The sequence below is a fragment of the Rhinoderma darwinii genome, chromosome 6, assembly GCF_050947455.1.
Source record: "Rhinoderma darwinii isolate aRhiDar2 chromosome 6, aRhiDar2.hap1, whole genome shotgun sequence".
Taxonomy (NCBI): Eukaryota; Metazoa; Chordata; class Amphibia; order Anura; family Rhinodermatidae; genus Rhinoderma; species Rhinoderma darwinii.
This window is the reverse complement of record NC_134692.1, coordinates 60,474,492-60,497,898: the sequence shown is the minus strand read 5'-3', so window position 1 is coordinate 60,497,898 and position 23,407 is coordinate 60,474,492. Positions and strand designations below refer to the sequence as shown.

Genomic DNA, 23,407 nt, shown 5'->3' with positions numbered 1-23,407 from the left:
TCAGTTTCCGTCTTTTCAGGCGTTTTTCAAGGCGTAAACGCCCCAAAATACACCTGAAAACACTGCGTGTGAACATACCCTCATTGTTCAGTAGTCTGAAAAAGCTGGATGACAACTCCTGTGGCAAATATAATACTTGCAATTGTTATAACCACTATTTCCCAGAAAGGAATCCAACTAAATACAAAGAAAAGATGAATATTTACTAGTGATTTTCAATTTTATGAAGAATTTATGGGTTTTTTTTGTTTGTTTTTTCATATTTTCATTTGTTATAATAATGGTGGTTTTCAAGCAACTATGGAGAATGATGACAAGGTTACTACAATCCGCTTAGATATAAGAACCTTGAACTGATCTTATTTCTGAGTGAATGAAACTGTGGTGCTTTCCAGGCAATCAGCTTCTCTATTCTAAAAGACTGGAGAATCGTCAATCTTTAGACATTGAAGATGGTTTAATCAACATCCATGTAACAACTCATGTGAACGTACATTGTTATAAGGGTTTGTCCACACATTACGGAATTGCTGCAGAAAATTACTGCAGCATTTCTGTTAAAACTAGCAGACATTCCCCTGCAGAAAACCCGAACCACTTTGTGCAGTAAAAAACGCAATTTTGAAATTCAGTCCACTTTTCGCACCAAGAATTGACATGCTGCAGTACGAAAAATACGCACCGCAGGTGAATTTCTAGTCGGAAATTTTACGCAGCGTGTGTATATTTGTTAAATCTCACCCACTTTACTGCTACTGTATTCTGCTGCGTAATTTCCATCCGCAATTCCGGACGGAAAATATGCATCAATTCCATTACGTGTGGACAAGCCCTAGAGATTACATTCAAGTTACATTTTGAAAAATGAGATGTATCTTAATGCCTATATGTTTATATATTTTTTAGGATCTACATTTTCCATTTTCACTTACATTCAGTGCTCTTTTTCTTCTTCTTCGCAGCCATTGTGTTTGTGCAAAGAATGGCTGCTCGTTGACTTTCCTTTCTGCCTCTCCCGGAAGTATAACGAAGATGAAAAAAGAGTTGAAATAACAATAATTATCATTGGCAGCATCATCATTATAATTTGTATTCTATTTCTATGTACTAATAGTGCTATACTAAAAGTATACCTAGATGACTCTTATTTTTTACTTAGGATCTGTCACAATCTATAAACTAGATATACTGACTGCCTGAGAGATCTGGCCTTTATCATTCCAATAGTCTTCATGTACGAGTGTGGAAATGCTAACCATGTGATTCCCCCTCAGCTCTCAGGCCTTCATTATAATACAGCGCACCCTTGAACGTCCACTCAAACAGATTTTAGGGGTTGTTCAGTGGGTGCACTGCACTAGAACACGAGCACGCTCTTTAAGTACAGCATCTACTAGATGAATTAGTAGAGTGTCACATGACAGATCCTTTAAGAAGGACAAGAAATTTGAATTATTAACACAGAGCAGAATAATCCCAAAATGATCCAGTTTATGACAAGACGTGGATTACTGCCGAGTCTGAGATAACATGAATGTACAGTATTTATAGTCATGGTTTAAGGTACCTGAATGATTTGGAAGTTTGGAGATTTGGGACCCTAGGGCTTTTTCTATGATATGTGGTCGGCTTGTGCTTTCCTAAGAAAAAACAAAAATCACAAATTAAAGCACATCTATGTTCAAAAATGTAAACTTAGGCTTCATGCCTGGAAGATCTCCCCCAACATATATGCTGAGCTTTAGCTGTGAGATATGCAACTTGTATACCAACATGTCGCCCAGTGGCAGCCATAGTCGACCACACTTTTTAATACAGTGAAATAAAAGGTATGCAGTCCTGACGATTTTTTGCACACATATTCTGAAAGTAACGTGAATACAGCCATGGCTGGGCTGGGAACTGAGAACCCTTCTTCTTCGATCAATGTTTTTCCTGTATCAGCATCTGTGCCTCCAGCCTCTACCAACTTCCTCTTGTAGCTACTTCTAGGATACACAGAATCTAAATTATAACAATTATTTTAGTAGGTGTGCTGCCCTTATTTAGTTACAGAGTCACCAAGGCATCTACACTTTCTGCAGCATTAGATATTAGTCGTATATTAATATCTTACAACAAATCAATACAGAATTTCTAGGGACATCTCCAAAAAACATGTATTGCCAGTGCACCAGATTGCTAGAAGTAACCATGTCATTATTCCATCAAAAGTCGCAGATATAGTGAAGGCGATGTTTCAGACATGAATTGGCCTTTCTGAAGCCCATGACCGAAAGGTCACCTTCACTGTATCTGCAGCCTAAGGGCACGTTTATACGAGCGTGATATACGTCCGTGCAACGCGCGTGATTTTCACATGTGTCGTACGGACCTATGTTAGTCTATGGGGCAGTGCAGACAGTCCGTGATTTTTGCGCAGCGGGCGTCCGCTGCGAAAAACTCACGACATGTCCTATATTTGTGCGTTGTTCGTGCATCACGCACCCATTGAAGTCAATGGCTGCGTGAATATCACGCATGCCATACGGAAGCATTTCCGTGTGACGCGCGTGATTCGCGCAACAGCTGTCAAGCTATGAATGTAAACAGAAAAGCACCACAGGCTTTTCTGTTTACAAACATCCAAACGGAGATGACACACAGAGCTGTTAAGTGCCTTTTGCGCACGCAAAACGCTGCGTTTTTTGCATGCGCAAAACGCACACGCTCGTGTAAACCCGGCCTTAGTGAAATACAGACAAGGATGCGGATACAATTAAACTGCTAACTAGCGAAGCAAGAGAACTATCAGTTCCCTGCACCACCATTAAATGCTGTACTTGTGATGCAAGCGTGCAATGACATCATTCTGCCTGCGTTGTTTCGCTGCAGCAGGGCTGGTCAGAAAAGAACAACATGGGAACGGAAACAAGTGAATATGTAATGTTTCTTTTTCTTAGTCGGCACTGTGTCACTTTATACAAGAGGCTGTTTCTTTGACAAGAATAAAACACAGGCAAAGCCCTGTTATGAACTTTAATGCACGGTGTCCCTGTCTCTGGCTACTAAGAAACCGCTGTACCAACCTCTCCTGATGCTAAACCCCCACAATATATATATATATATATATATATATATATATATATATACCAAACTTGGAACAGTGTGGGAGCTTGTTTTTGTGGGAAAAGCTGTAGTTTTTAGAAGTACTGTTTTGGGGTACATGCAATTTATCACTTTTTATTCCTTTTTTTGGGAGGCGAAGAGACCAATAATAACATTTCTGGCACTGTTTTTACATTTTGGGTATGTGCACACGATATCGACCATTACGGCTGAAATTACGGAGCTGTTTTCAGGAGAAAACAGCTCCGTAATTGCAGACGTAGTTGCTCGTCCTCGCATTTTGCGAGGCGTCATTGACGGCCATAATTTAGAGCTGTTCTTCATTGAATTCAATGAAAAACGGCTCAAATTACGTCCAAAGAAGTGTCCTGCACTTCTTTTACGAGGCAGTCATTTTACGCGTCGTCGTTTGACAGCTGTCAAACGACGACGCGTAAATGACAGGTCGTCGGCACAGTACATCGGCAAACCAATTCAAGTGAATGGGCAGATGTTTGCCGATGCATTGGAGCCGTATTTTCAGGCGTAAATCGAGGCATAATACGCCTCGTTTACGCCTGAATATAGGTCGTGTGAACCGAGCCTTTGACTCGGCATTCCCCATGCGGAATTAAAAACCGTGTTAACTTTATTCGGTCGATCGATACATTTACAGCAATACGAAATTTGTAGAGTATTTTTTATGTTTTACTATTTTAACACAATAAAAACAGATTTTTCTAAAAATAAATAATGTTTTGGTGTCACCATAGCCTGAGAGCCCTAACTTTTTCGTTTTTACTTTCTTTTTACATTCCAACTAGGGGAATGATTGCTTGATCTTTTAATTGCAGGTATAATATATTGAACTACATATGTAGTTCAATATATTATATCTGTCAGTTTCAAGCAGCCTGTTAGGCTTCCATAAATGGCTAGCCAGGAGGCCATTGTTAGGCCTCCGGTTGTCATAGCAATCGCTCGCGGGGGGCCTCCGGGGTACAGAGGAAGTTCCCTCCCTCTGTAAAACACTTAGATGCTGCGACCACTAACTGATCCTTACCTCCGATGCCAGTTGTTAGAGCGATATGTTAGCTGTATATTACAGCCAACGCCCGTAAGTGATGGCGCCACCTCAGTTCCTGGCGCCAGCTCAGCTCTCCGTGTTGTAACAGTACGGCAGCAAGTTGTGACATACTATTACGGAGAAGGGGTTACAGTGTGCCTCCAACTATGAACATTAATATGTTTTAATCTGCCAAAATGATGTTACATAATATATCTTAGTGAGGTTCGGAGCTCTGTTTTTCTGATACAGGACTCCAAATTCCCTGCTTCTCTTCACACTACCATACCATAGAGTTAAATGATAAAAGATATATTAAGAAATGTGGGACCTAAATATGAAATTATGTTCATCTTATGTACTTGTTATGGTTACCAGGAGACAAGTCCATTAATGTTCTAGTTTTGTTTGTCTGCATTAAGCAAAAAATGAATAGCTGCCGTTACCATTCTGCACTTGGCCCCATTGCTAGGCATTTTTGGCACAAGGCATTAGTCATATTGACAGTGCAATAGATCATGGTGCTAAATATTCTGTGCTTGGATAAATTTAGCATTAATTGCCTTTAACCACTCCACCTGAAAATTCATGTGCTATCGATGTCCTCAGTCATGGATGCCACAGAGCAAAAAGCAGAAATTATTCTTACATAAAAGTAACTAGTTATTGGAAAAAGATCAACAGAATTTGTCTTCAGTCTACATGTTAGGAGACTATGATAAAGAATGGCACATTTGAGTTTTATCACAAGCTGCCATGTTTAAACATAGATCAAGGAGCTTGGAAATGTGAAAATTAAAGCAGAAGTAATATTATTTATTGCATGTAAAGGTGACAAATGGTGACAGAACATTGCATATGGATGATATACAAGGTTCATCTTGTTAAAACTGTTCTCTGGAAGTAAACTAAAATGATATACAAACCAAAGGAATAAAAGTCTGCTGCGAATTTCCACTTCCACATGTGCAGAGTGGAAATCTGCTGCAAATCCGCCACGTCTGAACGTGCCCTTAGGGAAACATTGATGTTGCACTATATTACGGTGATTTTACTGTGACTAGCAAGCACGGCTCAGTGTCGCAATTTGCAAAAGTCGCAAAAAAAATTCACGCTGCTTACAGGAGGGGTCAGAATTCACTATAATTTATGACAGAAACTGATGTAAGTAACAGCAGAAATCTACACCTGTAATTTTCTGGGTAGGTTTCCCTTTCTGGTGCATTTTACTGCAGCACTCTTTATATTAGGACTGGCGTATGAAATGCCAGTCTTAATAAATTCTCCCTTATATTCTCTATGATACAGATCAAAATAACTAACATTACTATGTGCTAAGAATTTGATAATTTGTGGCTATATGAACTTGCTTTGTTTATACATACATGCCTATATAGCAGAGACAATGGGGAAGATTTACTAGTCAAAATGAGCCAGAATTCTAGCTCAAATTGAGACAGATTTCTGACGTACATGCCGTGCGTCACGTTTATAAAGTGTTTTAGACACTTTTTGAAACTCATCTGGCAAGAGGCGTGGTTTAGCGGAAAAGGGCGTTGACAAAGCTGCAAGGTGACGCAGCCAATAAGACACATATATTTTGAAGGAAGTTTTGAAATTGGAGAATATTGTACACATATCTGCTTAAGCACATAGGAGGTTGAAGGGGTTTTACACAACCGGAGCCATCTGCTTCTGGCATGGATATCCGGTGCCCGGAGGTAGCCGGGGAAGCTGATTGGTGCGGGGTCTGGGTGTCGGACCCCCACCGATCATATACTCATGACCTATGCTGTGGATAGGTCATCCGCCGTCCGGTCGTGGAAAACCCCTTTAACTGTACTATGTGAGGCTGTGACCAACGCAAACACTCTGCAGGACTTTTTTTGGATTAAGCAGCCCCTTATAGAGATAAGCAGTTAATTTATCTATGTATGTTCCTGCAATTTGTATGCAGCAGGTGTAACAAGAAGAATCCAGCATAAATAGAAGTTTCTGTATGTAAAAACCAAGCTAGTACAGTCCTGCAGTAGAGATGGGTAGCCAGTGGCGGATCTCCATAGGTCCCAAAGGCCACATCGCAGTTTTGTCACGCTTCTGCCGGAGATCGCGGCAAAAAGCGCGACAAAACTGAAGGCCCCTGGACTCAATTGTATCCGCGTCCTTTGGATGCGGATACAATTGTCATCACTGGCAAGGTGCCATTCGGTCTTTTTTTGTGATGCAGGCGGCGCAATAACGTCATCGCATTGCTTGTGTTGCTCCGCTGGATGCGCCCATTCCTGCATCGTCAGAGAAGAGGATGGTGCTGGAACGGGGACAGGTATGTGTGGCACTAACTAGGGAAACGGGGGTATAGCGCATTCTACAGGGGTTCTGTGTGCGGTATCTACAGGGGGGCTCTGGTTCGCTATCTACAGGGGGGTGTGATGCTATCTACAGGGGGGAGTGTGTGGCACTATCTACAGGGGGTGGCTCTATCTACAGGGGGCTGTGTGGGGCACTATCTATAGGGGAGGTGTAGCACTATTAACAGGGGGGGGCTGTGTGGCGCTATCTATATGCTTCCGATATCATACAGAGTTTTTTTTTTAGTCCAGCAGAAAAAAAATGCTGGTATGCTCAATTGGACTCCGCATGTACGGAGGTATTCTAATCTAGAAGTAATGCTTTTAAGGCCGGATTCACACGGCCGTGTTCGGTCCGTGATATACGGACCGTATGTCGGCCGTATGTCCCGGACCGACCACAGTTCAGGGAGCCGTGCTTCTAGCATCATAGTTATCTATGATGCTAGGAGTCCCAGCCTCTCCGCAGGAATACTGTCCCGTACTGAAAACATGATTACTGTATGGGACAGTATTTCTGCGGAGAGGCAGGGACTGATAGTATATCACGGACTGAACACAGTCGTGTGAATCCAGCCTGAGGGAAAGTACCTCCATACATATGATGCTTGTACTACAGTGAACGAAGGCTGTGCAACACCAAATTTATATTAGGAGCTGTATCATCTCCGCGCCCTGCCGTACAGGCTCCACGCGTGTTTGCATGAGCCCTTTTTCTGCATGTTGGAACAGAATCGGATATGAAACAGCTGCGACATTCGGTATGCAACATCCTAATCAAATCAAATATGGACCGCCGCTCCTCCTGTTAGAAGGGGCAAAGTGTTAAGTGGTACCCCTTGGGAGCAACGTTTTGATTTCATACCCTTGCACACTTCCATGTTTTTAACTGGTTGTAAGGCAGCACACAATTGTCTCAAGGCTAGGGCTAAACAACTATATTGATTGCGACACAGGTTGTACGGCCAAAGATCATTTCTTGATCTGCCTGCCTGTTAGATCTCGAGTACAATATAATGTAATCTACTCTAGAAGCTTCCTCTAGAAAAGAGCACGTGCATAATGGGGATATTTTCATAGATGCATATGGATTCCATTCGAAAAAAAACTGTGTGGCCACATAAAATCGGAGGCACATGGAGGTACAGTTTGGGCGCATAGCAGTCTATGGCTGCAGTAATACAGATTCATACCACGTTCGTGTGTTCTATGAAGGGTGTGGAGTTGGAACCTGGTTACTAGTTTCTAGGTAGATGCAGAACTATTTTATCTGAGGCCTGTGGAGTACAGCACTTATAGTATATAAGTCCAAATAATTACTATGGCAAACTCTTTACTGGATTTTGCCTTTAACTCAGTTTGAAATGGCTATCACACCAATATGTTTGTATTGGAAATCAATCCTCACTCTTCTTAAAGGGTTTGTATGGGATTAGAATAAAGTAGCCTAGTGCCATCAATTTGAAAGTCACTAGCGACAAGTTGTCACTCGGGGGTGGGCAGGTGGGTTGGATGTATACTGAAGTTAACCTAAATGTTAGCTTTACGTTAAGACATTGGATTTATCGATGCTACTTTAGCTTTACAAATATGTCAAACAAACAAAATCACTGGATGACTTTCAGAATCCTTGAAAAGTTCTCAGCATATTGGTGGCTCTGGTCACGTCCTGCTCAAGTGGAAAAAGCTAGCAGCGTCAGTCGACAAGTATGAATCAGCACAATTTTACAGTCTCGAACATTGGAACGCCTATGCGATTTCCCAAGCAGAACATTTGCTGTCAGACATCTCGCAGTCATTCTGAAGGTATAATTTATACTGGTAAGCGGAAAAACTGTACTTAACTTCTATGTAGACAGCAGAATTTACAAAAAGGAAAGTATATGAATGTAAATGTTTTTTGCTATAATGTATTAATTAAGTGCTGACTACACAAAAATAATATTATTTTATGCAAAGTATAGTTGGGGTGATTTTGTTCAGCACACAAGATATGATGATTGGAGTTAAGGAAAACATTAAATGTTCCTATATTTCATATGTAGAAAATGTAACTAAGAAATTAACACAAATAAGCTGATGAGTGTATAACCAAAAATGGTACCCATTAGGCTACTCACAAGGAACGAACCTGGTTCGAAAATTGCTTTCCAATTGTGGGGAGATACCTTTACCCACCATTCAGTCAAGGGGCAGCCTTTCATCTGTAGATGTGGTACTATCTACAGTTGGTACTGCTTCTAAGGCCATATTCACACAGCATATTTTCGGACGTATTTCAAAGTTTAAAATTCTCATATTACACTCCGAAATACACTTTAAATACGTACCAAACAGCTTCTCAATGGGAAATACCCTGTCAAGTTCCTGTGAGGTGTAGTTTTACGCTACACTGTATTTTTCGGATTATAAGATGCACATTTTAGCAAGAATAAATCTTGCTAAAAAGTCCCTGCGTCTTATAGTCGTCAGTCAAGGAGCCCTGCTGCGCCAGAGCCCCTCTGGCCGCTTCCTGAACCACTTCCCGACCCGTGTCAGCATGTCATGGTGCGGGGAGGAGTGATGTTTGTAGCAAGCTCATGCGCGGAGCCGGTTCGATACACTGCAGGTGTCACCTGGGTTTTACAGGCGACACGATGCTCTAATGGCCAGGAACAGCAATCGCACTGTTTCTGGCCGTTTAACTAGTTAAAGGGGTTTCCCCATGAAGGACATTTGTGACATATCCACAGGATATATCATAAATTTCAGATAGATGCGGGTCCTACCTCTGGGACCCGCACCTATCTCTAGAACAGGGCCCCCTAAAGCCCATTCTAGCTTTTTGTGCACAAGCTGCCTCCCGGCTACTTACTGATTACATGGTCAGGAGTTACAGAAACAGCCGAGTGTTCGCATGCTACGCAGCTTCCGTAACTGCCATTCACTACTATGGGAGTTTACGGAAACAGCATAGCTCAGTGAGTTATGTTGTTTCCGTAACTCCCGACCATGTAATCAGGAAGTGGCGAGGAGGCAGCGTGAGCACAAAAAGCTAGAATTGAGTTTAGAATGGCCCTGTTCTAGAGATAGGTCCGGATCCCAGAGGTTTCGACCCGCATCTATCTGCCATTTATGACATATCCTGTGGCTATGTCATAAATGTCCCTTATGGCATTTAAACCATTAGGAGGAGGATCTCCCCCTCCGACAGTCCAACAGCCCCCCGCAATGCAATTGCAATTGGTTGTCATGGCAGCCCGGGGGCCTAACGAAGGCCCCCAAGGTCTGCCTTCTGTCTGCCTCTGCTAAGCCCTGCCTCTGACAGGGCTTAGCAGAATCCTGTAAAAATTACTATACTGCAATACATTTGTATTGCAGTGTATTGTATGAGCGATCTAAGTATCGGTGGTTCAAGTCCCGTAGGGGAACTAAAAAAATATGTAAAAAAAAAAGTTAGATAAATACTGAGGAGTGTAAAAAAAATTACAAAATATTAAAAGTTATAAAAAAACAAACTTTTCCCATTTTTCCCCAAGCACAATGTAAAAAAATAAATAAAAATGGAATCGCTGCATCCGTAAAAGTCAGAAATATTACAATATACCATTATTTAACTCACATAGTGAACGGCGTAAATAACAAAATTTAAAACACCAGAATCTTTGATTTTTTGTCATCTTAGCACTAACAAAAAAAAAAGTGATCAAAAAATCGTATGTACCAAAAAATGGTACCAATGAAAACTAAAGCTCGTCCCGCAAAAAATAAGCCCTCACACCGCTCAATTGATGAGAAAATATAAAAGTTATGGCTTTCAGAATGTGGTAAAACAGAACAATTTTTTTTTTAACAAAGAGTTTTTTATTTGTAAAAGCAGTAAAATATGAAATTATTTTTTACTATTTTATGTGTCTAAAACCTGGGTGCGTCTTATAGTCAGGTGCGTCTTATAGTCCGAAAAACATGGGTAAAAAGCGGCAGGTAAAAATACGCTATGTAGAAAAGAAGTGTTTTACAAGATGATTTTAACTCTTTTCCAACGACACTTAAAAATAAACACTTTTTCTTTTACCTCAAAATACACTTAGAAAACGCTTGCAAAAATAAATAAAACGCTCTGAAACTTAGCTAAATAATGCCTGGATTTAGAGGCTGTTTTCTCTCTAGTATTATTTCAACCTGTACATATACCGTGTAACATAGCCTAAAGATTATAGCCAAATTTCACATGGCAACTTCTGCTCTCTGCTAACCAGGTTGTTAAATTACTTCAGACATTCAAAAATACAGGCTGCAATTTGCTTAAGAAAAAGGACAGTTAGGGCACGGCCAGACGTGGTGGAATTGCTGTGGAATTCCGCTGCAGACAGTCCGCAGTGGAATTCTCTTGCAGCCGTTTTTTACAGTTGTTTCAATACATTTTTAGGAAAGTTAGTTCAGACGTTGCGGAAAACTCAGCTGCGGACCATAGGCTGTGGTGCAGAATTTTCCCTCCGCCGCATGCACTGACTGTTGAGGAGAAGAAGCGGAATTTCACTGTGGATTTCAGCCTTTGCAATTCAAAAACTGAAATCTGTGGCACGTCCGCTGTCTTTTCGGCAATGTCTGAATTACCTGTCAAATATGCAAATATTGGTGCAGATTTGTTGCGTAATTACCCCAAATCTGCGCCAACATTTGCAGCGGAAAAACGCCGCCACGTCCGGCCGTGCTCTTACAAATTGAGCAGCTGGCACATTCTAAAATGTGTCCAGCAAGCTTACCATTGTAAAGGATGTTTAATCAGCAATTTCCTAATATACTTTAAGAATCAGAATTGCACTTTTACAAGAGGAATTCATTTTGATTTGGAAAATAAGGGAGAGCAGCCACAGTCAAAGTAAATCCTCCAGAGCTGCTCTTCTAGTTTTGTCAGCAGGTGTTTATTCATACCTTCAAACTTTAGCGATTCACAGAGGGACAACCCGCACTGTATAATACCCCCATAGTGTCTCCCCACACAGTTTAATGCCCCAATAGTTCCGCCCACACACACACTATAATGCCCCATAGTGCCTCCCAACAGTATAATGCCCCTAGTTCTTCCCCACACAATATAATGCTGCTATTGTGCCCCCCACACAGTATAATGCCCCTTTAGTGCCTTGTTTATACAGTATAATGCCCAAAGTAGCAAACACACACCTTATAATGCCCCTATAGTGCCCCCACACAATATCATACACCCATAGTGCCCTAACAAACAGTATTATGTCCACATAGCAACCTCACACAGTATAATGCCCCATAGTACCCCCCACACGCAGTACAATGCCCACACAGTGCCCTCACAAAAAGTTTAATGCCACCATTGTGCCCCTAGACACAGTATAATGCCCCCACAGTGCCCTCACACACAGTATCATGCCCCATAGTGCTCTCCACACAGTATAATGCCCCCATAGTGCCTCTCCAAAGAGTATAATGTCCCCATTGTGCCCCCACAAACAATATAATGCTCCCATAGTGCTCACACACAATATAATGCTCCCACACACAGTATAATGCCCCAAAATGCCTCTTCACAAAATAAAATGCCCCAATAGTGCCCCCCACAGAGTTTAATATCCAGATAGTGCCCCCCTACATAGCATAATGCCCTGATAGTTCTCCCCAAACACACAATATAATGCCCGAATGGAGGAGTTCCCTCTGCACCATTGATTTCAACTCTATCTGCGTTCTGAGAATGCAAATAAAGTTAAAACAGGGACATATCGGTCATCCAGGACAGCGGGACATCGCCCAGAATCCAGGAGTGCGCTGCTGGATCCAGGACGGTTGGGAGGCATGGGTTTAATGGGTGAACACCCTATCTATACTCACAATGGAAAAGCACAAGTGCTGCTGTGATGTTTGTAATTACTTTGCACAATAGACCCTGTTCCCTCATCATTGACTGTATTCTGCTGACGACACTGGAGCACTTGATATAAGTTGATGCGCTTTCCAGTATAAATTTACCAGGATTTTTATACATCTTTGACACTGTTCTGATTTTTCCATAAAAGCGTCCTCCCCACCCGAACCTTGCTAAATTTCATCCACCAAAACATCTGGTGACTAAAAAGACAATAACCAAAAATGTTTCTGGATGCCAATTTCAAAAATATCCACTTTTATTTCAAAAAAGTATTATTGCGCAATTCCACAAATATGTTACATACAAAGGTAGAATAACATGGTGTGATTTGTACATTTTGGCAGCATATTTTTGGGTTTGCAAATGAATTGGTTTACAGTGGTCAATGTAAAATACTTACAAAATTGTGAGTTATGTCCACCGGATGTATGGTGTAGGTGTGAGTGCCATCATCAAACATTCCGCTAAAAAAACAAAACATACTATTAAACAGATACCACAAAATTTACCAATTATTCGCTATCAAAATCAAACGGTATCCCACCTATTTTTGGGTCAGCTGCATTTTGAGAAAACGCAGCACGCTGGAGATATGGTGTTTTTTGGTACAGTTCTGACTTTATACCTTGTACCACCTAAGCCAACATGTTACAAATTATAAAATTTTGTTTTGATTTTTGTCACTGGACATTACATATTAACGGGCAAGAAAAATATTTGTAGGGAAATTAGATTGTAGGCCCAATAGGGGAACAAAGGATTGATGTGAATGTGATTGCTGTACAATGCTGTGGTATATGTGCTAAATAAATAATGAGTAATACACATATAGCTAAATAAATAATGAGTAATACACATATAGCTAAATAAAGAAGGCTGATAATGATTCTTGCCATTTTGAATCGATTGTTTTTGAATTTTAATATTTTTTCGGCAAAATATTTCGATATCTCGCCATTGACATAAATGTACATAAATACATATAATAATGTCCAGAATTATATCAATCTCTCAAGTAAATGCGTGTAGAAACAGTTGTAGTATTGCATTTACATAGGGTAAAGAAGCCAAGTAATAAGCAGTGTCAGTATGATGTGTATCGAGCAGCAATGGATGCGGTCAGCTGGAAGTCTGTATTCTTCACTGTCCTTGAGAATGAAGGCTACATTATTAAAAGTGTCTAGGGACATTGAAGTTGTAAGATTAGCAAAATGCCCTTCCAAGCCGGTGTGGTACAGGAAGGGTGCTTTTAAAGCTGTATTGCCGGCACAGAGTAACATCTTATTGTTAATAATTCATTAGCTTGAAGTCTGAGATCGGCTCACAATAACGGCTTTGGCTTTCTAACACGATTCTATCAATGACTGTTTATCTGGGACTGTTTATGAATGTTTTTTTCATTTTATTGTTATATTAGCTTTTTTTTAAATGATCCATACAATCTGCAGGCATATCTGTTTAAACTAGTATACAACAAGAGAAATAATTTTTTTTATGTGAGGAGCCACTTAAGGCCTTTTTCACACTAACTATTTCTCGTCCAGTGCTGTCCACTTTAAAAAGTCAATGGGGCTATTCACACATCCGTTTTTTGTTTTTTTTTCAACGGAGCGTATTTCTGTTGTGAGAAACTAACAGCATGCCCTATTCCGGTCCGTTTTTGCGGAGCGGACGTGCCCACTGAAGTCTATGGGTGCGTGAAAAAAACATACAGCACACAAATGAAATCCGTGCGCTGTCTGTTTTTCACGGATCAGTTGCTAAAGAAGAAAAATAGAAATCTACGAAGTACGTGCAGAAGAGACAAATGGATTAGAAAAGTGGATGACACACAGAAACCATGTGGAGGCAACATGGACAGTGATATAAATGAAAAAAATTGTGTTTTTTGCAAATGCAAATTGGACACGCTCATGTAAATATGACACTTTTGAAAGCTTTTTTTATTATTAAATCAATGTTTTAGGTAATTCAAACATTTTCTAAATTGAGTTTAATTAAAAAATGTTTTTAGTCGAGCCGTCATTTCAGCTGAACTGACTGGATCCGGTGATATTGAAGGATCGGAAAACACAACATTTTTTTAATAAAAGTCAACTTAAAAATGTTTCAAATCACTGAAACATTGATTTAATAATAATTTTTTTTTTAACTTTTTTTTTTTTTTTTAGAAAAGCGCTTTCAAAAGTGTAAATAGCCTTTAAGAATACAAGAAAAATAGTCCAGTTTTGATTTTATTTACAAACTAACGTTAATATTTCTGTAGAGGAAGTACAATTTCTGCACATATCGACGATTAAAGTATGTGCCAAAGTGCAAACACACAAACAAAAACTAGAATGTCAGCTTTCTCCTTACTGTAAACCATTGCAAGTGGAAATCGCCACTCTGGAGTTTTTGACACCTCGGATGGTACCATGATAGTAGCAATGCTCTCCTCCCTATGGAACAAAAGAATGAATTCACAATCATGTATTCACTTGGAATGAAAATGACATTTTCTATTTATAGTCTACAGTAAAAAAAAAAAAACACTCCGTGGCGTTCGGCTAAAAGGTCCCATTGACAATGACACATTTATTTCACATGCTATAAATCCAAGTCATTTATTTTTTGATATAGCTATAGAACGAGGTGGGTACCAAATAGTAGACTTTGCCTGTTTTTCTGATAAGTAAAAGCAGCTTTGGGGGTTGTGACAATGCAGCACAACCCCCACCACCATCACATAATTGTTAACCTATAATGCTCCGTCATAAATTTGTTGCACAAGGTTGGACTATTTTTTATTTAATTTTTTTTTTTTTATTTCACATCATTCAAAGAAGGATTAGAGGAATCGCTTGGATAACTCTCAATACATTTACAGTTATCTCAAAATCATTCTCAGCAAGAAAAAAATAATGAATAACAGTAATTGTCTGCACACCATTGACAATTGTCCGTGGCTTCCATAAGGGCTCATGCACACGACCATTGTGTCCTATCCCTTTTTTTGTGGATAGCAACATGAACCATTCATTTCTATGGGGTCATGCACACATCAATTTTTTTTGCGGATCCATGCGTCTGTTACGGAAATTATAGAACATGTCCTATTCATGTCTGTATTTGGGGTCCGCCTCACCCATTTTAGTATATGGGTCCGCCAAAAATGTTGCTATTTTCTGGCATGGCTCAATGACACAATAAGATAGTGTAAAGTTTAAAGTGAAACTCTCCTTAGAGTGATGTCTAAATATGCATTTATTATCACTGAGAGCCTGATCCATTATACAACATGTCTCCCTCTTGACAAGCAATGGGTACATTATCATCACCGCTCAGCTCTACAGAGAGTCTGCCAGAATCATGACTAGAAGATACGAGTGGACGTCTGCCCGTTTACTTGCAAGCCGTTTATTATCATTCTGCTATAAGTGTAATGGAAATCAGGAATTCCATGCACTGACTTTCTGGTGAATTTGTGGTGTACTTATACATAGAGGCCTACTTGAATAAGCAGAGCTGCAGTGTAAAGTATGGGCAAGGGACAGATCAGCAGTCTTAGCTTCTAATAAGACAAATATTAATAGTAGACCACCTCAGACCCGTAATAGACAATGTAGCTAAGAAGGAGTCACTAATCATTATTGTGTCCATATGAAACGGAGCTAAAAAGCAGCCAACACGGAAGAAAATAAGTAAAAGGTTTACTCATTAATATTGAGTTTCATACAATTTTAGAACCACAACTGAATATTTACTTTAAGTTATAAAATTCTCTGCAGACAGTTATTTTCCTATAGTGTATGGAAGGATGTTAACCAAGAAGCATGTTTACTTCTTTATGCAAATTTAGCGTAAATATCATTATTACTGTCCTTGAGATATAATTAAATGCTATATAGAAATACGCCCTCAATTTAAAATCTATATTGGCAGATGTGTTGTTGTTAATGTTGTCAATGTGTGCATTTTTTTCCCAGTAAGCAGAACTATGTTGATTTATTAGTTGCAATGTTTTTAAAGGTCAATTAAAGTGGAACAAATATATATTAAGATGCTGTACACAATGAGAAAATTCTCAATTATCTATCTTAAGCTCTGTGTACATCTGCGTCCGAGGCTATCTCAGGAGACTCGTCGCAAATGGCGTCAAATTTGGCAGACAAAATAGTGCAGCTTGCAGAATCTATTAAAGTCAAAGGTCCTGCCTGGCGCCGTCAGTGTATGTTATGTAACGGATCCGGCACTTCCGTTATTTTTGTTATTCTGGCTACTTAAACTGTGATCGATCTGGGAAATACGGCCGACACACGGTCCGTATATCACAGACCTTACACAACTGTCTGAATGGTGGCCTAAGAGATAGTCTGCAAAGAGCAAAACTGGTCAAAAAAAAAAAGCGACAAACACAAGTCCTATAACGGTCATAAATAGTGTTATTCCTCATGTACACACATATGACAGCTTATTCTAAAAAAGTTGTTTCAGTCTTTTAGTTGCTTCTGTCAACACAGATTCATTTCCTGGTCTCTTTATTCAGTTATACTGTGTTATATGTGGAATAATACAGCTTTGGTGATGTGTGATATCAGTGATTTTGATATGTGACATGCCTACTTTTTGTATTTTATTTGTATTTTATTTCTTTTACATACATGATCTTTCTTTATTGTATTTCTATTGACTTAGAGGACACATCTGCCTTATAAGCATTTTTGTGCAAATGATTCACCGTTTTCATGTGACTTATTTTAATCTAAGATTGTTTTTCTAATAATAATTAATAAAGATTAGTTGTATTTGTAGAATTAGACCCTTGGTTTATGATTCAGAATATTATCCTGTTTTGTACTGTGGAACAAGAAATGTTTATAGAGTATGGCATTTCTTGGATCACTTATTCAGATTATTGTACGGAGCAGTAAAGGTAGCCCCTCTTAACAACCACCAGATTTTTGCCTCCCCCCTCAGGGGTCCAGGGTGGAAATAATTAATGAATGCCAATGTACCCACTAGTTTATTTCTATTAGGCTATCCTGTAGTGACAGGTTCCCTTTAGGGCTATCGGAATTGTTGGGATGAAATGTTATCATCACAGCCCAATGGCTTCAGTTTGAAGATAGAGTTTTGTGTGTTTTTTTCACATACGTGTCACGAGTGTAGTCATTGCAAATCTTCGGCAAGCACTAAGGAGGTGAATATGTCTGCTACTACAGTGACAGATATTCTGTTTTTTGGATTTTTTTCCCATGTGTTCCTGTTTCTATAAATCACTGAATAGCCATTGTTTTAAATCATGAGAATAAATGAATTTTTATGTACATTGTATTATTTTCTAAGGTATTTGTAAAGAGTCTAGTGAAAACCTAGAATTAGAATAGAGAAACTAAGTCATCTTTGGTTACTTTGTTCCATATTCTTGTAAATAAACCTTTTTTTATTATTATTCTTAGAGCAAGACAATAGCCCATTTTGCTTTATACATATTACGCAATGTAATATAAAATAACAAAAAATAATAATCTATTTATGCATTGTACCCACACAGTACATTCCTGGACAATTAATCATAAGTCATAAATAAAACAATCACTGTCATAAGTGACCGAGAACAAGTACGGTATGATACATTTTTGGACCAGTGAAACCAATTTCCATCTGCTCAAAACAATTAGATTGTCACTAAACATGCAAATATTATCAGTCTGCCAACTACACAAAAGGTTGAAAGGTAAAATCTCTGTGTCTATACCCTTTGTTATACAAAGGAGCAAGGCTTTCTAGTTAATATTCAGCAGACATAGAACATTTTGTCGGTAACAAATTTCTTAGCTTTGCCAAGCTTGCCGACGGCCATGTAAAGGAGGGTGGTGAAGAAATTACAGTAAAATGTTATTATCCTTAAATGAACATTCCAGAAACTCTGACAATCCTGAATCAGTGACAAATAGTCCCATAACAAAAATGTAAAACTCTGATGCAGTCTGGAGTTTAGCTAAATCAGAGCTGGAAACCCGAATGATGGGAATGAAAATGACAAGATAGAGTATAAAAAAAATACAAATTTGTACGTCATGTATTGTAACCTGGAAGATCCAATAATCCGGTGTTTTCCTTGATCCTCGAGTAACAGATTACCAAAATTTGGCTGAACTTTATCGAAGGTAAATTTAAGGGCTTGGCGCACAGCCACAATATTAAAAGAGAACACAGGAAAGAGTACGTGTTTTTGGATACATAGTGCACACTGCCTTTGACATGACATCAAATTCTAGTAAGCATTTTGCATTGTTCCAGCCTGTTAAAATGTAAAAAATAAAAATGACATTCACCTCCATCTATAATTTATTGCTTACACTGTAAAAATCTACAAAGGCACTTGACTCCATCCAGCTGTTAAAGTTACATTTCTAAGTGTATTAAGCCTTCTGTTGTAGTGTGCAGGTTACAGATAGTGGCTCAGTGCAAGGCTGCAGGAAGCTTTTACACACAGCAATGAATCTAAATGTTACCTAGAATGACTTTTGTTAATGGGTTTGCGGCTGACATAAGTAGTACAATCCTTAGAGATTTACCTATGAAATCAGGATCAAATGTCTTCATATCTTCATATACTACACTGATCTTCTTAAAGACAATCCTTCAGCGGTTCTTATGAAAAGGAAGATTACATTTTTTTTCTTCAAAACTAAGATAAAATGTAACCTTAATTTTAGGACAAAAAACACAGCAAGAAGTAGCTACTATAAAAGGATGTGTTCACATGTTCAGGATTTGGTGAGGATATACACATGGATTCTGTGCCTAAATCCTCGTCAAATCCACTCACGTTACACATCCACTGTAAGTAAATTAGGTATTTTTTGGGGTGAATTCTGCATAGAAAAGTCGTTGATTAGCCCCTTTATTGGTAATAGGTGTAATCCACATTCGGATCCGCTGGCAGGTGACCGGCAGAAATCTGAGTGTCAGTCTCGGTTTTCTGCCGAGGATTCTTTGTAAAATAGATGTCAGGATTTTCCATAGGCAAATCCTGAACGTGCAATTATAGACTAAGGGCATGACCAGACGTGGCGGAATTGCTCTGGAATTCCGCTGCGGACAGTCCGCTGCGGAAATCCGCAGCGTACACGTTTCTCCATTGCTTTCCACAGCTTTTTAGTGAGGTTCGTTTACACTTTGCGGAAAACTCCGCTGCAGACCATAGGCTGCAGTGCGGAATTTGGTGTCCGCAGCATACACTGGTTGTTGCGGAAGTGTAAAGGACTTGTTGCGGAATTTCTCCATTGACTTCAATGGAGAGTCAAAATTCCGCAATGAAATCCGCAGATGTTATGTGTGTTGCGTAACGTATTTGTTTTACGAACATGACATTTCTTCATTCTGGCTGGACCTATGTATTTCTAGGTCTACAGCCAGACTGAGGCCCCATGCACACTAACGTAAAAACGCCCGTAATCACAGGCTGTTATTACGGCACAGGCAGGCCCATAGAAGTCAATGGGGCTCCCGTAATTACGGGTGACTACGTGTGTGCACCCGTAGTTACGGGAGCGTTGCTAGGCGGCGTCAATAAATAGTCACTGTCCAGGGTGCTGAAAGAGTTAAACGATTGGCAGTAACTGTTTCAGCACCCAGGACAGTGACTTCCGATCACAATATACATCAACCTGTAAAAAAAATAGAAGTTCTTACTTACCGAGAACTCCCTGCTTCTTCCTCCAGTCCGGCCTCCCGGGATGACGTTTCAGTCCAAGTGACGGCTGCAGCCAATCACAGGCTGCAGCAGTCACATTGACTGCCGCGTCATCCAGAGAGGTCGGGCTGGATGTCAAGAGAGGGACGCGTCACCAAGGCAACGGCCGGGTAAGTATGAATTTCTTTTACTTTTACTAGGGAAAGGGCTGTCCCTTCTTTCTATAATGCACTGATAGAGAGAAGGGAAGTACTTTCACCTCAATACGCAACGGCTAGTCAGCATCAATTTAATGCCAATTTTAGGCAGAGCCGCAACAGAATCTGCAACGCAGATTATGTGCGGCATTGATGCGGACAGTGGCGGAAGAAATACGCCACGTCTGGTCATGCCCTAAGAGTCTGTTCACACTGGTGTCATCATTCCGCTCCGTCAGGTTTTTATTGCCCCTGAAGGGCAAATTAGTGTAGGGTGCTAATGTTTTCTGCCTGGTAAAAACAAATTGGAAATCTAACAGACCCACTGCCAACAGTGGACTCTGCAGCCATAAAATGCATTGAAGGGGTTGTCTAAGTTTAGAAAAAAAAGAGTCCTCTTTTTCCTGAAACATGCCACTTCTGTCAATAATTTGTGCCTCGTATTGCAGCTCTGTCTCACCCAAATGAATAGAGCTGAGTTGCAATACCAGAAACAGCCCATAGACAAGAGTAGCGCTGTTCCTGGTAAAAAAAAAAAGAAGCAGAACCTTTTTTCTAACTCTGGACAACCGCTTTAACTATTATCGGTATTGGAATATTCCACAATATACATGTAACAAGAGTAAAGGTTTTCGTAGCATTTGGTGGTCTGTCATTTTCTGAATTTGATATGTTACATTACCTTATTTAATTTTGCTTTTCCTTCTTTGAACTCAATCTCCACGTAATCTGAGGACAACAGGCCACTGTAAGAAACAGACAGAAATATATAATATGTAGACTTAAGATTGCTATGTGGACGCATACAATACAATGCACAACCTTTCCAAAATGCACCCACTGTAGATAGTGCCACAGTGACCACATAGTGCCACAGTGCCTACATATAAAGTGCCATAGTATACACATGTAAAGTGCCAGTGCCTAGATAGATAGTGCCACAGTACCCATGTAGATAGTGCCACACACAGTGCCACATTGTCCCTGTAAATAGTGCCACACCCCCCTTGTATAATGCCACCCCCTGTAGATAGCGCAGCCAGAATAGGGACTCCCTATAGGAGTGGAATCCCCAGAATCCCAGAATCAATGCAAATATCCAGGTAATTCCAAACGGTTTACTTACTTTTTCTTGCAACTCTATATATGGAAGTATATAGATATTTTGCAAGTGTGACTGTGACTTCTCAGAGATTACATAAGTTCCACTACAAATTTACCTATATGTTTGTATGACATAAGAACTAAAATGCCACTCTCTGTTTCCTTGTAGCTTGAGCACTTGACCTGACCTCTTCTCATCTGCTGTACCCTCAGCAAAAAGATGCACTCTACAAAGCAGCCATGGGCTAGGAATAGATCTAAAATATACTCCGTTATTCAGATCTCACAACTCAGTGAAATATCAATGGACACAAGCATACCTCCCAACCGTCCCGGATTCAGCGCTGCTGTCCCGGATGGCCAGTGGTATATCCCAGTGTCAACTGTATCTGTGTCCTCAGGACGCAGATGAAGTTGAATCCAATGTTGAAGCAAAGAACAGTCAGCTTCAGCATTAGTACAAAGCGGAGGAGCAGAGGGTGCTCCTCCACTCGTCAAGGACTCCCCGGGCACAGCGCTATTTTCAGCTTTGAAGACCGGGGAAACCCTTGACGTCACTATCCATATATGCACAGTGATGTCGGGCCTTCAAGCTCTCTTGCCGGTCACTCCTGTTTTGGTAAAGCCCTTGACATCACTGCCCACAAATGGACAGCGACGTCAGTGGCTCATCCAGAAGCGGAATCCCCTGCTAGAGCATTGCCGGCGGTCTGACTGGGGATTGCGCTCCTGGAGGAGCCCCTATATATGGATATATGAATACTGACGTCAGGGGCTAGCCCAGGAGCGGAATCCCCTGCCAGAGCATTGCCGGCACTCTGACCGAGGATTCTGCTTCTGGAGGAGCCCCTGATGCTACTATCCATATATGGACAGTGACATCAGGAGCTCCTCCTGGAACGGATTCCACTCCTAGAGGAAGCCCCTGACGTCACTGCATATATATATATATATACACCGTGACATCAGGGGCTCCTCCTGGAGTTGAATCCCGGTCCACAGCGTGGCAGATACTCTGGCTGGGGTTTCCGCTCCTAGAGTGAACCCCTGATGTCACTGTCCATATAAGGACAGTGACTTCAAGGGCTCCACCTGGAAAGAAATCCCCTGCCACAGAGTGGCCGATGCTCTGGCTGGGGATTCTGTCCCAGAGGGAGCCCCAATGGTGCTATCTACAGGGGGTAGCACTATCTACAGGGGGGGTGGCACTATCTTCATGGGCACTGCTGCATTATAAGGTGGGTACTCTCTACAGAGGACACTGTGGCACTATCTACATGGGCACTGTATCTGCCACTATCTACAAGGCCATTGTGGCACTTTTTACATGGGCACTGGCACTAGGAGCAACTAAGGGGGCATTCTACTGATGGGGCAGCTAAGGCAGCATTATACTGTATGGTGGCAGCTAAGGAGACATTATACAGTATGGTGGCAGCTAAGGGGGCATTATACTGCATGGGCAGCTATGGGGCATTATGCTGTATGGGGCCAGCTATATGGGGCATTATACTGTATGGGGCAGCTGTGGGGGCATTAAACTGTATGGGGGTATTATACTGTATGGGGCAGCTATGGGGAAAATTATGTTGTATGGGGCCCTAAACAGTATGGGGAAACTATGGGGGGATTATATGGTATCGGTGCATCTGTATGGGTGTTATACTGTGTGGGGCATCTGTGTGGGCATTATACTGTATGGGGACAGCAATGGGTGAATTATACTGTATTGTGGCATCTGTGTGGGCATTATACTGTATCGGGCATCCGTGTGTGCATTATACTGTATGTGGCAACTATGGGAGCATTATGCTGTATGGAGTAGCTATGGGGGAATTTGTGTGGGCATGATACTGTATGGGGCATCTGTTTGAGGATTATACTGTATGGGGGAATATGTGTTGGCTTTATTCTGTATGGGTGCATATATGGTGTCATTATACTGTAGGTTGGCAGCTTGAGGACATTGTACTGTGTGGGGGCAGCTAGAGGGCATTATATTGTGTGGATAGAACTACGGGGCATTATACTGTGTAG

At 40.6% G+C, this 23,407-nt stretch overlaps 1 protein-coding gene across 8 annotated transcripts in view; it reads right to left on the bottom strand.

Annotated features, from left to right (window-relative positions):
- ADAM23 (ADAM metallopeptidase domain 23) overlaps window positions 1-23,407 on the bottom strand; it is a 199,787-nt gene that overhangs the window by 115,643 nt on the left and 60,737 nt on the right. For all 8 annotated transcript variants that reach the window (XM_075829866.1, XM_075829862.1, XM_075829863.1 and 5 more), the window contains exons 4-8: window positions 20,949-21,012; window positions 14,744-14,826; window positions 12,786-12,849; window positions 1,568-1,640; window positions 933-1,006 (exon numbers count right to left, since the gene is read on the bottom strand). In XM_075829866.1, coding sequence (XP_075685981.1) covers window positions 933-1,006; window positions 1,568-1,640; window positions 12,786-12,849; window positions 14,744-14,826; window positions 20,949-21,012 — 358 coding nt within the window. The remainder of the gene's footprint in view (window positions 1-932; window positions 1,007-1,567; window positions 1,641-12,785; window positions 12,850-14,743; window positions 14,827-20,948; window positions 21,013-23,407) is intronic.